Source organism: Leuciscus leuciscus (assembly GCF_965113295.1).
Source record: "Leuciscus leuciscus genome assembly, chromosome: 14".
NCBI lineage: Eukaryota > Metazoa > Chordata > Actinopteri > Cypriniformes > Leuciscidae > Leuciscus > Leuciscus leuciscus.
This window is the reverse complement of record NC_138738.1, coordinates 39,880,327-39,902,959: the sequence shown is the minus strand read 5'-3', so window position 1 is coordinate 39,902,959 and position 22,633 is coordinate 39,880,327. Positions and strand designations below refer to the sequence as shown.

The window sequence follows — 22,633 nt, the reverse complement described above, 5'->3', positions numbered from 1 at the left end:
GTCTAAAACTTAACATTTCGAAATGTGAAATTATCTCAATTCATGATATAGATGAGACATCATTGGAGGGGATCCCAGTTAAAAACTGTGTAAAATATCTATATCACTAAAAATCCAGTTGGATTTTTTAAACTTTTCTGATTTAAACTTTTACCGACTTTTACTTTTCTTTTAAACTTTTCTGATAAAATGACAAAAACTAAAAACATCTTTAACATCTGGCTTCAGAGAGATCTTTCATTATACGGTAGAGTCCTTTTATCTAAGGTGGAAGGGCTCTCTCGCTTTGTATACCCTGCTCTTTCTTTGTTTATCAATGATAAAGCTATAAGGGAAATTAACAAAATATTTTTGGATTTTATTTGGAAAAATAGGCCTCACAAATTGAAAAAAGAAGTACTCTCTAATTCCAGAGGTGAAGGTGGCCTTGACTTTTTAGATTTTGCTGATACTATAAACACCTTTAAAGTAAACTGGCTGAAAAGATGCCTTGTGAATCCAGTGTCGTTATGGTTTTTCATTCCTAATAATATCTTCAACAAACTCGGTGGCCTGTCTTTCCTATTAAAGTGTAACTTTTTACCTAGCAAGTTACCCATCTCCTTATCTAACTTTCATCAGCAATGCCTTCTCTCGTGGAAATTGTGTTTTGTCCATTGCTTTCCCCCCCCACAAAGTTCTCCTTTGGAATAACGCGGATATAACCGTTAGAAATAAATCTCTCTTTTTCCCTAGATGGTTTAACAATAATTTTAATTGCATTCTATCTGTCTTTGATGATTCTGGTCATATTCTAACTTACAAGCAATTTTTGAATCACCATAACTTTCATACTAACGGTATTCATACTATATAGAACGTGTGGTGAAGTATCCGGTCACTCTGAAGTGATGGGTCCGGGCTGAGGACCCAAGCAATCCGATTGGTTCAAAGCACGTTTTATGGGTAATCGCTTTAGTGCCTGCTTACAAATCAACCAAAATCACTTTATTATAGAAGACGTTTGTACTACGTTATAACGAGTCATTAATGTATTTAATGTATTTTAAATTATACGTTTCATATACTAGTATTTAACCCTGCCCTGCAGACATGTATGGGCACCTTTTGAGGACACCTAATAAAAGTGGTGGAGATCAGGCAAGACGTGGTGCTATAACTGTCAAAAAAAGCTTTCCTAAGTAAATTGCCTGTATTGGCTGTAAATGGTATTTTCCATCAATCATCTAAGTTTATTTGTTTATGTGGATCCCCATTAGCCACTACCTAGGCAGTGTCTACTCTTCCTGGGGTCCCAACAAGTAAAAAATACAAAACTACATGTAATCAACAACAATAAAAAGTCAAGTCAATGAAACATACTAACCCAACATTCATTCCAAATATCAAAATCAACAATTTACTATATATAGTGTCATTAAATGTTCCTTTAAATATTTTTTAAAAACTACTTTTTCTTGTAAAAATGTGTAATATATCAATGGTAAATCATTCCATATTTTCATTCCTCTATACATTACAGTCCGTTGTTTACCAGTGGTTTTCGAAACAGGAAATAAAAAACATCCCTTTTATTCATCCTGGTGTAAAAAATATGACTAGTACTACTATACAAAAGTTGGGAGTACAGGACATTAGGAACTCTAGACACATAAATAATTCTTATAAAATAAAGCAGAGACAATCCTTCACCAGTGCATTCTTGGTATATTAGCTCTTCTACAACAGTTTAAATTGAGTCGTGTTGCTCTGTTCTGGACAAATTTAATTAATTTCTTTCTTTTTTTTCTTTACTTGATGCACTCGATCACACCACTGGGCAATAGCACGCGATTCATCCAATCACTGATTGTGCTGCAGTGACTGACACCCCTGAGAGCCAACAGTAGCGGCATTTTCATAAGGCCCGCCCACAGGTCGCGCCCGCGCTGCTGTCCGCATGAGCAGAGGGAAGGGAATCAGATGAGAACAGATCAGATGAGACAGCAGAACGGAGCATTTCTCCAGAAACTCCTTCTACTAAATGATAATCATAATCTATCGGGAAATGTGATTGTGTGCACTTGGAAACTTTGGATGCATCAGCCTGGAGTGTTGTCGTCAGAGTGAGAAAGGTGAAGTGGAAATCGGAGTAAAGATTTAGTGGATCCCAGAGTGATAATCTTTATTGAATAATCTTCTTTAATTGAATATATAATGCAATCTCGTTTTGATGAGTGACTTTTTTTTTTTTTATCATATGTTATCTTATGAAAGATATGTCAATTTCAGAAATGATTTGATATGAGCTGAGTCGAGTAGGCCGCACTCACAGCGCGAGCTGAACTAGTTAGCCGTGGGCTAAAGCTACCACGTGTAAAGGCCAATTTATACTTCTGCGTCGAGTGTACGCCGTAGTGTACGTCGTAGGCTACGCACGTAGGCGACGCCGTCGTGAGCATTTATACTTCTGCGAATGTCTGTGTTGCTCTGCAGTTACACCGCCGAAACGCTAGTTGGCGCGGGTGGGTTTTAATGTTCCAGTTCCACTGTGTTTACATTCCTAGCGGCTGTTTTGAGTTTAGGTTTCTACGAGCAATGTCATACAGATGGCTGTATTTCCGCACTTCAAGCAATCTCTCGGTCACTTGGTCTATTTCCATGGCTCTTCACTGATCTTCGGAATTTAAAAATGGCGGGCGGGCGGTGCAGAGTGCAGAAGATCATTCCGGAAATGCGTAGGAGGAATCCAGCCGACCAATCACAGATCTTGCGGTCCGCCGCGACGCGTAAAGCCTTGTTTATACTCGACGCAGCCGCAAGAGCGCGAGTCACCGCAGACCGGCATTTATACTTGACGCGCGCGCCGTTGTGTTATTCTTTGAAACGACAGGGGGCGACTCGGAGTAATTTACCTCTAAACCACCGGGAAACAGCAGTGAAGAAGTAGTTTGCGTGGATCAAAACCTTTCATCAAAATTCTACAATTATTTTTGAATGATACCTGTTGCTGTCTTAAGACAACTTTGATAAACTTTTAAGATCCACTTAAAATGTTGACTAATGTAGTCATGTGGCCAGTGCTTGAAGTGGGGGGAAAAAGGTGCCGGTACTCTCTAGTAAGGAGGGGGGCGGAGAGGGGGCAGCTGGGCCCTCATTAAATTATGGAATAATTTTTTTAAACATTTAAAAATAGTCCTATTTGTGGAAAAAATATGTAATATTTGAGTTACATAAAAGCTTTTTATTTGTTTTCTTCCTAATTGTCCTTGAAATAGTGGTAAAAACAAAAAACACCCCCAACACAAAAATGGTTTGGCCACTGATCAAAATTTGATGTCATTTGATTTGAAGTTCAGTAGGCTACGCTCAAAATGTCCGGTGCTCAGAAAAGAGAAGAAGAGAAAAGGAAAATAGAGGCCTGGGAGATTTTCTAAACAAATATTTAAAAAAAGGTGGTGACGGTGAAGCTGGAACTAGTAAAGTCAACTTAGAGCAAGGTACAAAACAGCGCAGCCAATACAATGTTCCCGAGCCTTGTCAGCGGTTTTCCTGCATTGAAATTTTTTTTGGTGGCCGCCAAAGCAAATTTTTGTCCCGTCAAAGCCTTATTTGATCGGCGAGTGATAGAATAGAATGAGTGCTGATCGCCTGACAAGGCGCATAACGAGCATATATATATATATATAGAGAGAGAGAGAGAGCGCCCCAGCCGCACGCGCGCACTCACGTCTTCAAACAACACGTCGAGCGCTGTCTTGCTCTCTCTCCCTCGCGCATATATTAATCAAAATCATTTTTGACATGATAGTAAAAGGTTGGAAGACCGCAGTTTCACGTGGAGCATTTGGAGATTTTTTTCTCTTCAATTAACGCGGGGTGTGAATTGTGCGCATCTAAGATTATCTCGTCCAGGGCCCAGGCAAGACTGTCAGCTGCCTGCACTTTTGCATTGGCAAATCATGACATTTGAAATTTCTACAGTGAAAAACTAAACTTGGAGATATTGCAGGTACAACAACAATTTATTGTTTGTTATTTATTAACAACATATTTAAACAAGTCGTGCGTGCAAACGGAACTCCTCCAAGTCTGCAAGTCCAAAAATACAATTATGGTGAGATTACTACATTTAATTTAATTTAAATGCATTTATGGTGAAATTATTATACTTTCATGTCATTCTGTGTTAATTTTGACCACGAACCATGTGCTGTCACTTTAATTCAGCGCGTGCAGCACAGCAGAAATAGATTTGTGCGGAAATGAACGCTGCATTACTGTATACGAACCGCACCTGGAACGGATCGCCGGACCGCATCCGCATGCAGTGTGAAAGCTGTTAACATGGGTGCGGGAAAAAATACGCACTGCAAACGGAGTATATGTGAAACGGGCGTGACACTGACGCTTTTTCTGTCAGTGGTAGAGTACCGGCTACATGCGAGAAGTAGCGGTACGCAAGAAAAAGTGCAGGTACGCTTAAGAGTAAAATGTAGAAGTGCCGGTACTGCGTACCGGTGAGTACCGCCCCACTTCGAGCACTGCATGTGGCATTAACTAACATAAAAACATGCGTTACCTTTTTACTCTTTGGCAATGTTAATAAAAATATACGTTTTTATTTTTTGTTAATATAGCATTTACAGTAACTGAGTTTGTAATACAAAACTACAAGCTGAAGCCTTATTGAAGAGTGTTTAAACTTTAATTTTATCAGCAGGGCAAACTTCTGCTACTGTAAATGTAAGCAGTTACTTTAGACAAGTGCAAACTGGGTGCTTAATAGAAATGTGTTTCTATTCACAAAATGAGAGGCTTTTATTGGTCGCCATCAATGTAAATGTTTCTATGTGTATAGAGACAAAAGAATGAGGTTAATCACTGTCTGTTACCATCAGTGTACTGCCTCACTTTTATTTATGAAGACATTTATAAATGCAAACACAAAATAAAATCTTTAGTTTTTGTTTTTATTTCACAGCAAACTATAAATACAAATCTCTTTTGTAAATGAATTAAAAAAAATTTATCGATTGTGTATTATTTAAAATTCTAAGTACTTTGTAATGTGTGTAATGGCAAATAAAGTCTATGCATCGTTGTCCCTCAGTGCATCAAAAAGGACCTGATTCAGCTTGAACTTTACATCAAGCTTCTTCCTTGGGTCCACTTTTGCAAGCATGTCAGCTAAAACTTGGCTTTGACAAATTTGTCTCGAAGATTTTTCCAAACTTTTCGACAAAATACGTCTTCCTTCCCCAACGTCTTCGCAATTTCCCTCCAGGAATTCTGTGCCATCTGACTGTCTCTATGGTCCCGCATGGAAGGATCATAAACATGCTGGTACAGACGTACCAGCTCGGACAAAGTTGCCTCGAAATCGTTCATCTTCGGATGCGGCGCCGCGCGCGATGTTACAAAAAGTGCCGTGCACACCGCCAGGCGAAATTGGGTCTTGCGAACCCAACGCGCGAGACCGCCCACTCCGCAATGACGTCATTTTTGCCGCGCGCGCCTCGCGATCTTGCGGCTGCGTCGAGTATAAACAAGGCTTAACTTTACATTTTTGAGGAGGTGCGCGTCAGGGTACGGCGAAGGGTACGACGTATGGTACACGTCAATGCGTATGCTACGCCGTACCTTCTACGCGCACCCGACGCAGAAGTATAAATTGGCCTTAACAATGATCATTGTATCATGAGTTGAGACAATGAGCGATTAATGAGTGTCGATGTGTTAAATAACTGTCGAAATTTTGGATTAATGTGTCATTTGAGCTGCGCATGTAAGTTATATGATTTGTTACTGAAATGTTGAATCAGAAATTAATTATTGTACGTTTGCCTTGTGTTTTCCAAGGCTGCGTTTTCTTGTTCTCTGTTTTTTTCCTATGTGAACGTGATCGGCAAGTGTATCCTGTTTTGTAGGGCTGCTCGATTATGGAAAAAATCATAATCACGATTATTTTGGTCAGTATTGAAATCACGATTATGTAACACGATTATTTCACATGACTTTGGGAACGTGTTGCATTTATTAAAAAGACACGGTAACACTTTACAATAATGTTAATTCGTTAACATTAGTTAATGTATTAACTAACATGAACTAACAATGAGAAATACATTTGTTACAGTATTTATTAATCTTTTTTAATGTTAGTTAATACAAATACAGCTGTTCATTGTTTGTTTATGTTAAGTTTACAGTGCATTAACTAATGTTAACAAATACAACCTTTCATTTTAATAACGTATTAGTAAGTGGTGAAATTAATATTAACTAAGATTAGTAAATGCTGTAGAAGTATTGTTCATTATAACTAATGCTAATTAATGAACCTTATTGTAAAGTGTTACCAAAGACACCTTTCAACAATTCTTAAAAAATCGAAATTTGAACATTGATTGTACTTTTTGAACTATTAAAATAAATAGTATAGTATTTTAATATATTCCCGCAGGTCTACCACTTATAGCCTAATGCGGGAAATTCCCCCGCAAACATTGATTCACTTTAGCATGTAGATTGTATGAGTAGCCTAAATGAATCCACACAGATTATAAAATCAAATCAATAATTTTAAAACTTTCTCCAAGACGCAATTTCACAAACCGCGTGAGTGTTCAGCGGTGATGCGTCTTCTCTCTCTCTGTCTCTCAAAATGCGCTGGACAAGGCAAGCGTCGAAACTACACATTCGCGTTCAGGAGTCGGGACATGATGGAATTGTCACTTGCACAATCGGGCCAGCATTGCATCGTAACTAAAGTTGATAATTTTTACTTCGTTTTAAGTTTTATCAGTTTAAACATTCAAGCTGAGAGAGTTTATGGCATCGGGAGGGGCGGATGTGCGCGTGCGCGCGTCATTCAGAACACAAGACAAAATAAGAGCGTTCTTTCAAAACAGAACATGGCAAAATAATCGTTTTTTACTCGATTATACTATTTTGGTGATCGTTGGGAGCAAAAATCGAAATCGAAATCGAAATTCAATTAATTGCACAGCCCTACTGTTTTGTGCCATAAATAATCCTGTGGAGGTGAATCGTCTACCTAGTGGATGCAATTAAATGTGCACAAATGGCTAGCTGACCAGTGCCCATGGACCTTCCCTTTTGAACCATAATTTGAAACCATCATCTGGTAGGATAATTACAATTTTCTTTAGTTTTCCAGACTCAAAAGACTTTGATTTTTGGATTTTTTTTTTTTTTTTTTTTTGACTTCTGAAATGGAGAGACTTTGTTTTTTGTAGGGCTGTAATCAACCAAAGAAAATCTTGGTCGACTGAAATCCTGAAATTTTCGACTAAAAATGACGTTAGAAAAAAAAAAGTTAAATGAATTAGCTGCGCACTGTACGCAGTACTTGGTAGCCTTGTTGTCCGCCTAAATGAATTATAAATAAACATAAAAAACAAGTAGGCTATTTGCAGTATATTAAAGCTGCCGTCTGCAAAATTTTTTTGATCATATTCAGTGAAATTGACACTATAATCCGACAGAACAACATAAATAAGGTGGTTTTAGAAAAAAACCCGAGCTTCTAACTCCACCTGGAGCGTGTTATTTGTTTTGCAAAAATCCACCGCTCCCGCTTCATCAGGTCCAATCAGCGCAGGGGGGTGTGAGATCTGACTGTCAATCACAGGTCGTGCACACGCCACAGATCCCCCCTCACTCGCGCACGTTAATATCACGTGCACACGCCACGCCTGAAGTTCGCTAGGAGATTGCATGAAGCGTGATGGCGGAGAGAAAATCTACAAAAATGCTTCCAATTCCTCGGTTATTGCTATCTATGGATAGATTAGCCAGGGCAGCCTACCTCCGAGTCCATGGTGTTGATAGATGCTGAAGAGACGGACGCGTTCACAGAAAATCAGGTACACACGCACAGTGACGCACTGACGAGCACGACCTCGATGGGAGGGTGCTCGCTGGTAGTGGGGAGGGGCATGAGAGTTGTAAACATTCAAAATTTTGGCTAATCGACCCAATCTGCCAGACTTGCCGACGGCAGCTTTAAAGGGATAGTTCACTTTGAAATTAAATTTTGGTATGTTTTAGCTTACCTCAAGGGCATCCAAGATGTAGGTGTCTTTTCCGCAGTAGTTTCAATTTTGATATTTTTAGGTCAAACCGTTCTTGTCTGTCAGTCATATAATGCAGGTCTATGGTCACCATCTCAAAGAGCATGCACAGAGTCCAAATTAAAACAATTCCCCGTCGTCCAAATTAAACAATTCCCCATCGTAAGTACACATTGATGGCCTAAGACACGAAACGAGCGGTTTGTGTGAGAAAACGAACAGTGAACAATACACATTAGTATATGTCATGGTCACCACCCGTCTTGAGGAGTTTGCCCCCTCACATGTACTGGTGTGCCACAAACGGGACTTTGGTGTCACCAGCCATTCCCATGTTGTTGCGGTGTATCCATATAAAAGGCCCACCCTGTAGTGTGTATATATCTATGCACCAGTCTGCGTACACGTCAGATCACTTGGACATGGCTGTGTATAAGAGGTAAAAACTATATAAATACTGTTCGTTTTTTCACACAAACCGCTCGTTTCGTGTCTTAGGCCATCAATGTGTACTTACGATGGGGAATTGTTTAATTTGGACGACAGGGAATTGTTTTAATTTGGACTCTGTGCATGCTCTTTGAGGTGGTGACCATAGACCTGCATTATATGACTGACAGACAAGAACGGTTTGACCTAAAAATATCAAAATTGAAACTACTGCGGAAAAAAAGACACCTACATCTTGGATGCCCTTGAGGTAAGCTAAAACATACCAAAAATTAATTTCAAAGTGAACTATCCCTTTAAATCGTTTTTGACCTAATTATTTTGCACTGAAATTAGTCTGACACACGAGTCTGTCGGCTCTGACAGCGTTGCATCACGTGCACCTGCACAATATCATAGCCTATGATTTCCGAAAATAGTACTGTTGTCAACTAGTGATATCACAAGAACTTTTGAGGAATATACAACCAGGGGTTAAATTGGGATTTATTATGTGGGGGGGCTCTCCCTAGGGGAGTCCGGAGGTATGCTCCCCTGAAAAAAAAGAAGGAAAAAACCCAACATTAAATGGCAATTTCTGGAGAGTTTTGTGCAAAGAAATGGAGAAATTGAGTGTTACATGATATGTGAAAAACTGCAAGGTTAAGAGCAAATACTTTGCATTGTTGTAGTATTAACAGGTATTAGGACATTTAGCATTTACATTACTGTTAATCAGCAGTGGTGGAATGTAACGAAGTACAAATACTTTGTTACTTTATTTAAGTACATTTTTCACATATCTTTACTTTACATAAGTAGAATCAATAGTGCATTGGCTACTTTTGACTTTTACTTCGTTACATTTTGCAGCAATTATTATACTTTCTACTCCACTACATTTCTACAATGTTTCGTTACATTTTCTGATCAGTTTTCCCCTGCCAAAACAGGGATTGAAAAATCTCCTGTTTTCGGTGCTGATGCGGTGGTGACGCGTTCATGTAACATGTAAGGGTGGCGCTGCCAATAAAGGCCTAAAAGCTGTCACAAAGAACCGGCAAAAGTAATGATTATGAATATGTAAAATATAGCAAGGAGACATTTTAATTGTTTATTAATGAACAAGTGTTTTCTAAAAATTACACATGCAGCAGTCTGTTTACTTTTTGAATTGTTCTGTTTAAAAGAAGACATTTCAAGCTTTCTATATTTTTTTTTTACCTCAGAATAGTTTATATCTCACAATTCTGATTTTATAACACGAAATTTCGACGAATATCATGCAATTCTTACTTTATATCTCCCAATTGCGACTTTATTACTCAGAATTGCGACTTTATTTCTCACAATTCTGACTTCATATCTCGCAATTCTGAAAAAAAAAGGGGCGTCGCCACTTTTGAATAAGAAACAATATCAAGACTATAAAACTCTGCACATTACATTTTTGACTTTATTGATTCTGCTTTTATTCGTAATGCAATGGACCGGTCAACGGGACATAAATGAATCCTTAAAGGATGGCACTTTATGGGACATTTGCACAAAAAGAATAAATAACTTACCGTAGCCTATTTTATAAGTCGCTCCGGAGTCGCATATCAGTCAAAAAATGCGCCACGAGGAAGAAAAAACATATATTGCCTAAGTCGCACTGGACTAAGTCGCATTTTTTTAGAAATTTATTTCACACACACACAAAATAAATAAATATTTACAGACAGTTCTCCGTTACGGACGTGAGCGCTCTAAAGCGGCACTGAAATAATGTTTTAAAACTTTCACAGAGACCTCAAACTGAAAGCACAAAGCCTGTCTTTAAATTTAATTTCGTTTTGTATTAATTGTATCTTAATTTTAATCGATGTTTCATCAACCAATTGTCTGGATTTAATAAATAAGAAGTAAATATACTAGGCAATTAGAAAATAGATAATCAGGACATGGAGGCGCTGGCGAACCTGGAGCTCGTCTCATAAATGAACCGAAACTCAGCGTGGGCCTATAAGGTAGCCTATTGCCTCACAGACCTGAGACATATAGATAGCTTGAAATGTCTAATGAAATATTTTACATATTTGCCTGTTCCTTACAAAACACTGACAGTGGGGTTTTTGACTGGGTTTTTTTTTTCTTTTCTTTTTTTGAGCAGCTGCGGACAAATTCTTTCGACACGCATACAATAGACTATTACGTAACACTCTGCGCTTATGTTTTAAAAACATAATTTAACATATAAATAACAGTTTTTAAATAGCCCACTTAAAGTGTTTATTACAAATAAATGACTAAATGCTAAAAATGTAGACATTTTAATGAACAAACATATGCGTTGCATTTACAATTCTGTGAAAACAGCACCCCCACTTCCCGCGGCCCTGAATACCGTATTTTCCGCACTATAAGGCGCACCGGGTTATAAGGCGCACCTTCAATGAATGGCCTATTTTAGAACTGTTTTCATATATAGGGCGCACCGGATTATAAGGCGCATAGAATAGAAGATACTGCAGTCAAACGTTTGACTGGGTTTGCGTTATGTAGTGGTCACCAACCTTTTCAAGCCTAAGATCACATCCAAAGTCCAAATGTAAACCAAGATCTACCACTTGCAAAAAAATATGAAACAACAAGTGGCTGAGCTGTAAAACCTTGTTTATATTTGACGCGTCCGCATGAGCACGAAGGTAATAAAAAACTAATATCCGTCTGCTCGGGCAGATTCGGCTCAAAGTCGTGCATCTTCGGATGCGGAGGCGCTCGCGCGGCAAAATGACGTCATTGTGACAGCGCGCGCGCCTCCGCATCCGAAGATGCACGACTTTGAGCCGAATCTGCCCGAGCAGACGGATATTAGTACATCTCATCACACCGGCACCCAGTTTGCGCGACTAAATCAGTTGTATGGTCTGGTGTTCAGTCTAAAACAAAACAGTTGCGTCAAGATGCCTCGTCTGTTTGGGGAGGTGCGCGCGCAGTCAGCGGAGGCTCGCGCTCCGGTGCCAGGCGAAAGTAAACAAAAGGTTTAAGTCAGCGGTTGTTTTACAGACATTAATATAAGGTGCCAGATCCATATATAAGGCGCTCCGGATTATAAGGCGCACTGTCGTTTTTTGAAAAAATTAAAGGCTTTTAAGTGCGCCTTATAGTGCGGAAAATGCGGTAAAATGAATGTTATGTTCTGTGGAGAGTATCCGGTGGGTAGCCTAGTATTACTTTTGGTTTGCGCAGTGTAATTCACAGAATTACAAAAAAAATATTTTGCCACCTAAAAGTTAAAGATTTTTTGTGTCACGTCCACGGCATGTGTAGCCTATTTCCCTCATATTAAATATTAAACGCATGTGTAGACTGATATTTTTCTAATGTCTGGACTAGGGCCGCAACGACGCGTCGACGTCATCGATTTACGTCGACTATGAAAATACGTCGACACGCATGAAATGCGTCGACGCGTAATTATTTACGTTTAAATATCGAGTAATGGCGGCTTCTGCTCCCTCTCATGGTGAAAATGACAGACCACGATCATCCAAAGTATGGGAATACTTTACCACTACGGCCGAACAGAAAGGTGCTTTCACTATGCAAACTATGCCCCATTCGGTGACAATAAAATGGACTTTAATTTATAACTTAAACTTAAATCTGTTAACGAAGCTTTCATTTGCCAGTTTTTAAAAGTTGTGTATGCACATGTAGACTAGAGACCTGCACTCCCGCGGGTCACAACGCAACAGAGTGCGGCGCGGGAGCCGGGAACATAGATCTGATGGCCGGGCGCGGGCGGTAATGCACTCGTGTGTGTGCTGGTTGCGGGAGAATAAAACGATTCGCGGAACTCCCGCGAAATAGAATTATCTATAAATTGAACATCTAAATTGTCATTCATCTGTTTGACAAAAGCAACAAGAACAACTAAAACAAAATAGAAACGATTTACAGGCCAGAGTCTCTATCTATTTATAACATGTTTGCAGCGTTGAACAATGTAGCCAATCACAGACATATGTGTTGATTTCTTGAACGCCAATCAGATGCATTTATGCTAGAATCCCCTCACCGCTCAAAATGGACTTTTTGTTCAGTGCTGAATTCTGCATACTGGCAAATCATCTGATTATAGCAAACAAAGTGTAGATATTATGAAAGATTCATTGTGCAGCCAGTTTCATTGATAATAACAGAGTTAATCTGTGAGATCGCGATGAACTGAGATGTCAGCTTTTTAGGAATTATTAAGGGAGAAATCCGTCCTGCGCAGGTCTCTAATGTAGACTTTAAAAACAAACGACTAACGTTATATTAACATTAACAGTAGCCTATAGGCTGCAATCTAGTGTATGTGAACCTTTTTGCAGATAAACACAAGTGCATTTTCGGACAAGTTAATTGAGTAAATCATACTCCCACTACGGTAATTAATAACAGATTATAGTAAACACATTTCCTAAATGGGCCTGTGTATCTTAAATTTTTTTAAATAGTACCATTAGTTAAAAATAAAGTTTAAAATGCTTCCTGTTCGCATATTTCATAATAAAATGACAATTACCCTTTCTGAAAGAATTTTTTTTTTGTCATCATTCATAGATTTCATGTTAACATAATATACAGATGCACTACCCTCTTCAAAATACAGCTGATATATTGTTGTACTTATTATTTATTGGAAAGTTTGCCAATGGATAAATCAGCTAATCCCAAAAATAATCATTAGATTAATCGGAAAAATAATCGTTAGATTAGTCGACTAATCGAAGAAATAATCGATAGATTAATCGACAACAAAAATAATCGTTAGATGCAGCCCTAGTGTGCAGAGAGCGCAGAAAGCGAGAGAAAATCCTCTCCCTCTACAAGAAGCAGCAGGAGGAGAGGATTGCTCAGGCAAAGGAGAGGAAGAGAAGAGCGAGCATCATCCATCACACATCAGATAACAATGTAATACTCTAATAAGCATAAAGATATGTGTGTCATACTAATAGCACTTCTCATGTGAAGTGCACAGGAGACTGGACTCGCAATTGATGTTAATAGAGCTTTGTGTTAGCATGCTGCAAAGCTCACAACAATAAAATAAAATAGACAATTCAACTATTTATAAGTATATACACTTCCGGTCAAAAGCTTGGAATAATTACGATATTAAGTCTCTTATGCTCACCAAAGCTGCATTTATTTGATGAGAAATAAAGTAATGTTGCGAAATATGTTATTACAATTTAAAATAACTGTTTTCTATTTAAGTATATAATTTATGCCTGTGATGCAAAGCTATATTTTCAGCATCATATACAGTCTTCAATGTCACATGATTCTTCAGAAATCATTCTAATATGGATTTGGTGCTCAAGTAACCTTTCTTATTATTATCAATGTTGAAAAATAGCTCCCCGACGAGCTGAGCAGCGAGGCCAACGCAGTAGAAGAAGTGGAAGCCATCTTTCCAGCAAATCAGAGAGGCCACTGGAGTCACAGACCCACGGGTGAGGACACACAACACAACATTCAACTGTTTTCAGTGTGTTAGGGGAGTAACAGTTTAGGACACAAGGACCAGATGTTTGAAAGAAGACCCCGGAGTCAGAATTATAATAAATTAAAGAAAAGTTTTACTGAAGATAGTTTGCAGTTTCATCAGCAGAAGTTCAGCTTCAAGACTCACACAGTAGTTCGTAGGCCGCCCCACTTACAGTTACAAAGATCACAGCAGTTATATCCTACACCACACACACACACACAGCAGTTATACCCTTCACCAAGGTCTAAGCTACGTCCTTTATTCAGGTTGCAGTTTCTGATTGGCTAAGAAATAGATAAACATAGTAATTTTCCACACATATACATATAGACGGAAGCATATCTCTATCGATTATGCCGCTGACACTCAGACCCTGAAGTTAGACACGTCGTGACCTTCCAGGTCACAGATCTGCATTGCTGGGCGCCAGCATGTCCAGAACAATAACTCAGTCAATCTCCAATAATGCCAGTGGTTCCTTAACCTGTAACCAAGAAGACTAACACACACACACACACACACACCGACACACAGCTTCTCTAAGGTTGGATTTGGCCAGGCTCTAACTATAAACAGGAGAGTCCTCTCAAAACATCAAGATAATGCATTCTTTCTCTCAAGGAGAGCTACACTTTAGTCTAACTGGAAAGTAAGGCTTTAACAAAGAAATGGTCCCTTAAACTATTGGCTTCAATGACCCTATGTTTTAACACGTTGAAGACCTTTCTCAAACACAAAACAAATCCATATTTCATTTCTGGAAGCCGGGCTAAATGAGCAAGCACTGTTACTGCATTCAGATATCAAACACAGACATTAAAGAATACATGAAAAGAACATTTCAGTAATCACACTGGTAACTTCTATAACAAAGTAAAATCCCCAGAGAAGTCATTTAACTCATTTGATATTTAGAAGGAAAAATATTGATTAATACCTTGATTATAATCACTCATTACATATACATTGAAGTATGATGTATTAAAGCTCACCCTTCTGTTGTACAGAGTGGTGGTGGATTTGTTAATGTCTCAAAGGCCAGATCACGTTTACGTGTGATTGTGTGTGTGACTGAGAGACTGGCCTACTGGTACATGGGAACTATGAATGCTGTTGATCCATATGGAACAATAACAGAACTATTACGTTTAGCAGACAGAGCTGACACACACCTGCATGTCTTTTCTGTCAACAGATGAGGACAACAGGAGCAATGATGAGGATGTCATCACCCGTGTCAAGCTGAAGCAGCAGCCGGAGTCAATCATTGACCAAGCAACCATTGACCAAAGAAGATCAACCTTGATCCATTAGCACCTGCACTAAGCCATTCGGCTGATATCGCTAAATAAGCTTTAACTTTAATAATGTTTGACCAAGGAAAAAAAAGGCTTCTTCTTCAAAAAGTTGACATTTTGGTTTTTTTGGTGCACAGAAAGTATTCTTCATAAAATTAAAGGGATGGTTCAGAGTAAATTCAACCCAGGGTCCTTTGCACCATGACCTCAAGCATTCCAGGGGTGTTTGGCTTGAGGTCATGGTGCAAAGGACCCTGGGTTGAATTTACTCTGAACCATCCCTTTAATTTTATGAAGAATACTTTCTGTGCACCAAAAAAAACAAAATGGACAGTAATGATTAGTCAAGTTGCTGTTATTGTATTTTGGCTTGTAGAAGATTTGTAACTAGTGAAACATTGACTGTTTTGTTTACTTTAGGAATATATGTCATATTTTACTTTTTTGGAAGTTGTAAAATAACGCTTACTAATATTACTAATATGTTGTTTATTTCATGACCCTTTGCAGTTCCTTGCCAAGATAGCAGAAGATCTACCCCAGTATAACACGCGCATTCAGTTCCGTGAGGACCAGAAACAGGACTCTTTTGATGGTGAGACACTAGCTCATATCACCATGGAATCTCATTTCTGCCACATAAGAAAAAAATCATGCTTTGGTGAAATACCAAGTCATAATTATGAGATAAAAAGTCTAAATGTTTTATCACAATTATGATTTTTTTTCTATAACTTTTTGTTTTCATTTACTCTTTTTATGTTATAATTTACTTTTTATATTTTAATTAAAACTTTTTGTAATTGTGACTTTTCCTGACAATTTAAATTTGTATGCCATAATTGACTTTTTATCTCATAATTTCAACACTTTGTAATACTTATGACTTTTCTTGATCATTTAAATTTGTTATGCCATAACTGACTTCTTATCTCATAATTATTGCTTAATGGCGGAAATGGGCTTCCATACATGTGTCCTATATCTGAATTAAGCTTTTTGGGGCGTGAAGTCACACATATCAGGGTATTTATATAGTAAAAAAAAAAACTCCTCAATAAAAAATCCTACTTGATATATTTACAAATAATTTTTAGCTTGAAAAATATATTTTATCATTCATCGAGGTATAAATAAAATATGCTATTAGTTTTTACTTGATGGTTACACCACATGACATTTGTTAAATTTAAACTTCTTGTTGAACATAAAAGCCATATGAAATCAACACGGATACAAATATTACATACAGTATATCTAAGAACTTGGCATACTGTATGTGTTTAAAACTTTTTTTCCCATTATACTTCTTTATCTTGGGCACTCTGATTTTCATTTTGCACCAGTGATCACTGATTTGTGAACTTGGAAAGCTCTTGACCAGGAACGGCCATGTGTTTTTTGATGTACACAGTTCAAAAGCTCCCTCTTATCAAGATGTTCACCTGTGCTGTTCTGATTTAGTTCCATTCCTTAATCTGTACACTGTGTGGAAGTTAAAGCTCACCCTTCTGTTGTACAGAGTGGTGGTGGATTTGTTAATGTCTCAAAGGCCAGATCACGTTTACGTGTGATTGTGTGTGTGACTGAGAGACTGGCCTACTGGTACATGGGAACTATGAATGCTGTTGATCCATATGGAACAATAACAGAACTATTACGTTTAGCAGACAGAGCTGACACACACCTAACACACCTGCATGTCTTTTCTGTCAACAGATGAGGACAACAGGAGCAATGATGAGGATGTCATCACCCGTGTCAAGCTAAAGCAGCAGCCGGAGTCAATCATTGACCAAGCAACCATTGACCAAAGAAGATCAACCTTGATCCATTAGCACCTGCACTAAGCCATTCGGCTGATATCGCTAAATAAGCTTTAACTTTAATAATGTTTGACCAAGGAAAAAAAAGGCTTCTTCTTCAAAAAGTTGACATTTTGGGTTTTTTGGTGCACAGAAAGTATTCTTCATAAAATTAAAGGGATGGTTCAGAGTAAATTCAACCCAGGGTCCTTTGCACCATGACCTCAAGCATTCCAGGGGTGTTTGGCTTGAGGTCATGGTGCAAAGGACCCTGGGTTGAATTTACTCTGAACCATCCCTTTAATTTTATGAAGAATACTTTCTGTGCACCAAAAAAAACAAAATGTCAACTTTATTCAGTAATTTCTTCCCTTCTGTATCAGTCTCCAACGCACATTCACGAGAGCACCACGACGCATGCGCGGCCTCGCGTGCATCTTCCTCTGCTTGTAGGTTATATGTCAGAACGCCAGCTGCTGCGTCATCACCACACACACACACGTGTCGTGGTGCTCTCGTGAACGCGCATCGGAGACTGATACATAGTATAGGTGTTTTAGAATGTTTTTTTAGAAACTGCATAAGAAAAATTCATTAAGTGTCCAGGGATGTTTTCTCTGTAGTTAGTGATTAAGGAAATGTTTTTACATTCAAATGATGCATGCATGAAATGTCTGAGCATTCCTCTTGGTCTCTGGCAGATGAAGGGTCCGACACCACAGCTGACTCCAGACTCAGAAGAACAAACACTGCAGCTGATGTCTGAGGCTGAGCAGAAACTGATGCTGCTGAAGGAGGAACTACAGGGCAAAGATCTGGCAACCATCCTGAAGGAGATAGAGGAAGAGGAGGTGAGGAACAATGATTAGTCAAGTTGCTGTTATTGTATTTTGGGTTGTTGAAGATTTGTAACTATTGAAACATTGACTGTTTTGTTTACTTTAGGAATATATGTCATATTTAACTTTTTTGGAAGTTCTAAAATAACGCTGACTAATATTACTAATATGTTGTTTATTTCATGCCCCTTTGCAGTTCCCTCGTCCCGGTTACTAACGTAACCTAGCTTACCTGGCTAGCTTACGCTATGAGAAAACTCCATTTCTCGAGAATATTGAAGCCAAATCTTTAAAATGCAGTGCAGCTGCACAGCATACACAGATAAACAGCGAGTACGGTCATTGGCTGTGCTGCGGCAACTGCACGAATCTATGGCGAGGCAGCTCAGACTCACGAACCAATTCCAGGTTATAAAACCTCATAAATGTGGACGGCGAGGCCCAGCCTGCCACCGCACATATCTTCAATGGGTATTCCACTTGACCAAGCCCAAGACGAGGCCATGCCTCTCGTGGAATGAGCTCTGACCCCTTGGTGCGGCCGCCAAAGCATACGAAAAACTGTTCCGACTGTCAGAATGCTCCCGATAAACTCTGAGAGCCCTGACGGGACAGAGTAAATTCGTGTCTCTTTCATCCTCTGGTGAGCGAAGAGCTGCGAGTGAAATAACCTGTGCTCTGAACGGAGTCGAGAGCATTTTAGGAATATAACCATACCTTGGCTTGAGGACGGCTCTGGAGTCGTTAGGCCCAAACTCAAGGCAGGACGCGCTCACTGATAGCACATGTAAATCGCCCACTCTCTTGACTGAAGCGAGCGCCAGAAAAAGAGCGGTTTTGAACGAGAGGTGCTTCAGGTCCGCACACCGAAGCGGCTCAAACGGTGCACCCTTCAATGCTTCCAGGACCGTGGAGAGGTCCCAGATAGGCACAGAGGGGGGTCGCGGAGAGTTTAGCCTCCTTGCCCCTTTAAGGAAGCGCACAATGTTCCTTCCTAGTGATTGTCCGGCCACAAGAGCATGAGATGATGTTATGGCCGCCACATTTACTTTGAGCGTGGAGGGGGTGCGACCCGCGTTCAAGAGCTCTTGCAAAAAAAACCAGTACACTTGGTACTTTGCATGAGTCGGGGTCCAAGCTCCGTGCTGCGCACCAGCCAGAGAACACCACCCATTTCTGAGCATAGAAGTGCCTAGTTGAGGGCGCTCCTGCTTCAGTGATGGTTTTTAGCACCCTATGCGGGAGACACCCAGGTACCCGTTGAGGGGCCATACATGAAGGGCCCACAAGTCGGGACGGGGATGCCAGATTTTCCCGTTCGCCTGCGTGAGGAGATCTCTTCTCAGCGGAATTAGCCATGGGGCTGTTTCCAGCAGTTGTGTCAACTCGGAGAACCATAACTGGGTCTGGAAGACCCAGCACTGCACACTTGCTTTCCCTGATCTGTTCGATGACTTGTGGTAGCATCGTGACCGGAGGAAATGCATATAGCGGGCGGCTCGGCCAGTCGTGGGCAAGCGCGTCCTTGCTCTTTGAGAAAAATCCTCTTCTTAATATCATCATTCATCTTTGTCATCAGGATACGTACCAAAAACTTTTAAGCTGGCTATGATTAAACCGCTTGTTAAAAAAACGCAACTCAACTTGATCGTACAGAATTAGTCATTTACAGGCCGATCTCGAATCTACCTTTTCTTTCAAAGATACTAGAAAAGGCGGTATCCTCACAACTATGTTCCTTTTTAGAAAGAAATGATATCTGCGAGGATTTTCAGTCAGGATTTAGACCGTACCATAGTACTGAGACTGCTCTCATAAGAGTTACAAATGATTTGCTCTTATCATCCAATCGTGGTTGTATCTCTCTATTAGTGTTACTCGATCTTAGTGCTGCATTTGATACTATTGACCACAACATTCTTTTAAATAGACTCGAAAATTATGTTGGCATTAATGGAATTGCATGAGCACGGTTTAAATCATACTTATCCGACCGTTATCCGTTTGTAGCAGTAAATGAAGAGATGTCTCATCGATCACAAGTTCACTATGGCGTACCACAAGGCTCAGTACTAGGACCGTTGCTTTTCACTCTGTACATGCTACCCTTGGGAGATATCATTAGGAAGCATGGAATTAGTTTTCACTGTTATGCTGATGATACTCAGCTCTATATTTCTTCACGCCCTGATGAAACTTACTAATTCACAAAATTAACGGAATGCATAGGTGATATAAAAAATTGGATGACTAGTAATTTCCTACTACTTAATTCTGAAAAAACAGATTCTATTTATTAGACAAAAAATGTCCTCACGTAATAATCTAGAATACTGTCTAACACTTGATGGCTGCTCTGTTAAGTCTTCGTCGTCGGTTAGGAACCTGGGTGTGCTCTTTGATACCAATCTTTCATTTGAAAGTCACGTGTCTAGTATCTGTAAAACCGCATGCGGAACAATTAGTCCATGCGTTCATGACATCAAGGCTAGATTGTTGTAATGCTATTATGGGTGGTTGCCCTGCACGCTTAATATTCAAATTACAGCTGGTCCAAAACGCAGCAGCTAGAGTTCTTACCAGAACCAGAAAGTATGACCATATTAGCCCGGTTCTGTCAACACTGCACTGGCTCCCTATTAAACATTGTATACATTTTAAAATATTGCTGATTACTTACAAAGCACTAAATGGTTTAGCTCCGCAGTACTTGAGCGAGCTCTTAACGCATTATAGTCCTTCACGTCTATTGCAATCTCAAAATTCCGGCCAGTTGATAATACCTTTTAACACCAAAACTTTGGAACAGTCTTCCTAACATTGTCCGGGAAGCAGACACACTCTGTCAGTTTAGAGCTAGACTAAAAACACATCTCTTTGACCTAGCATACACATAACACATTATAGACTTTTATAATTCAATGTTAGGCTGCATAGATTAGGTCAGCCGGAACCGGGAACACTTCCCATAAATCCTGATGTACTCGTTACATCATAAGAAGAATGGCGTCTACGCTAATATTAGTCTCTCTGTTTAGTACGATGGTTAGAAACTTTGTTAGAAGCTTAACTTTTTGTCATCTCTCTTCATTGTTAATTTTAAAACAACAGGGAAGACTTGGCCTGTGTAAAATCTACATCATTTCCTAGTAAAATTATCACTCAAGGTATTGTTGCACAGTCACGCTCTCCTGACTTCATCCGGTTCAACAACTTTGCCATGATTATTATATTATTATAATATAGAATTGGCTGTCTGCAGTTTTACATGTATCCCCTCATGCCCATGGTGTTTGATTGGTAGGCAGACAGGCTCTTTAAGCCCATACATTTATACTGTGCAATTTTTCTATAGATGACCAGGGGAACGCTGCCTGTGTAACTTCGGGTTCACCTCATCTCCCTGACTCAGTTACTCAAGGTATTATTTAAATGTGGTGCCGTGTCCATCACTAGACACACTTGCTAATGTGCAATCAACACTTACATTATGTTTGGTTAGACATAGAAAGCATAGAAAGAAGCTGGATGTATCTTGTTTTTAACAAGCATGTTAATGAAAACAATCTAACTTGATTTTTAGCAGATCTAAAGGCAATTTATTATCACACACATTTTGTCTACACAAGTTCCAGCTTGTTTGGCGATTTTGAACAGCAACATCTCTTCCTGCAAGTAATTTTTTTTATCTTCTAATCTTTGTTTTAATTGTTCAGGTGTCTGTGTTTCATCAAGGCGGTGTGTGAAGAGACGACAACGCAGTACTGAAGTGTCAACCAGTCTCTCCGTTTACTGAAGTGAGGTGGACCCCGGCCGTATCCAGATCAGATGGTGGATCTGCACCTGGACCCAACCATGACGCATCCCTGAAGTGCCAGCCTCATCAGCCCTGTGAAGGCCTCATCGACACGACCAATCTGACCTCTGACCTGTAACGCTGCCTGGATCATAATCATACACTGTTCGCTCGTTGGCTAGAGGAGAACTGGCCCCCGACTGAGCCTGGGTTCTCCCAAGGTTTTTTTCTCCATTCTGTCACTGATGGAGTTTTGGTTCCTTGCCACTGTTGCCTTTGCTTTTGGCTTGCTTAGTTGGGGACATTTAATATTCAACAATATTATTGATCTGCCTTAATAAGTATAATAAATATCGTTTTCTGGTGGACGATGATGCAATTTTCTTCTAGAAACAAACTTTGTTGTATTATTTTCATGTTATCAATGTGAAGCTGCTTTGATACAATCTGTATTGTAAAAAGCGCTATATAAATAAAGGTGATTTGACTTGACTTGACCATGGTCTGAGGAGGAGATGTCAGGATTCACTTTTATTTTCCTTCATTCATTTTTACAATGCTGTCCTTTGTTAAGGAACGGATTCTTGAGGTGACCAAATCAAATAAAGTTCAGTGATTCAACTAATGTTGTTTTGTGTATTAATAATGACAAACCTAGATTATTAAATGCAGATGAATCAAGTTTAGTAGTCAAACATAATGAAATCAACTAATGAGCTAAATATACTTGGTGAGACCTCAGCAACTTGCGATCCTATCCACAATCTCCACCAAACAACGAAAGAGCAAGCATTATTATAATAATGTGATTAGGTTGTCTGAGAGAATTGAGGTTGCTTGTATTGAGACTATAACCCTACG

The 22,633-nt window shown here is 39.3% G+C and overlaps 1 protein-coding gene and 1 long non-coding RNA gene across 2 annotated transcripts in view; both read left to right on the top strand.

The window, feature by feature from the left end:
* Window positions 1–8,685, top strand: part of LOC309473899 (uncharacterized protein) — a 46,450-nt gene extending 37,765 nt beyond the window's left edge. Inside the window, exon 2 of the mRNA XM_082136150.1 lies at window positions 8,664–8,685. Within this exon, the coding sequence (XP_081992276.1) occupies window positions 8,664–8,670 (7 nt within the window). The 3' untranslated portion in view covers window positions 8,671–8,685. The remainder of the gene's footprint in view (window positions 1–8,663) is intronic.
* A 5,270-nt stretch (window positions 8,686–13,955) lies between these two features.
* Window positions 13,956–22,397, top strand: LOC309473986. The gene is made up of 5 exons (XR_014197146.1): window positions 13,956–13,999; window positions 15,230–15,927; window positions 17,052–17,988; window positions 21,332–21,397; window positions 21,693–22,397. It is a non-coding gene; the product is annotated as an uncharacterized lncRNA (long non-coding RNA).
* The last annotated feature ends 236 nt before the right edge of the window (window positions 22,398–22,633 follow it).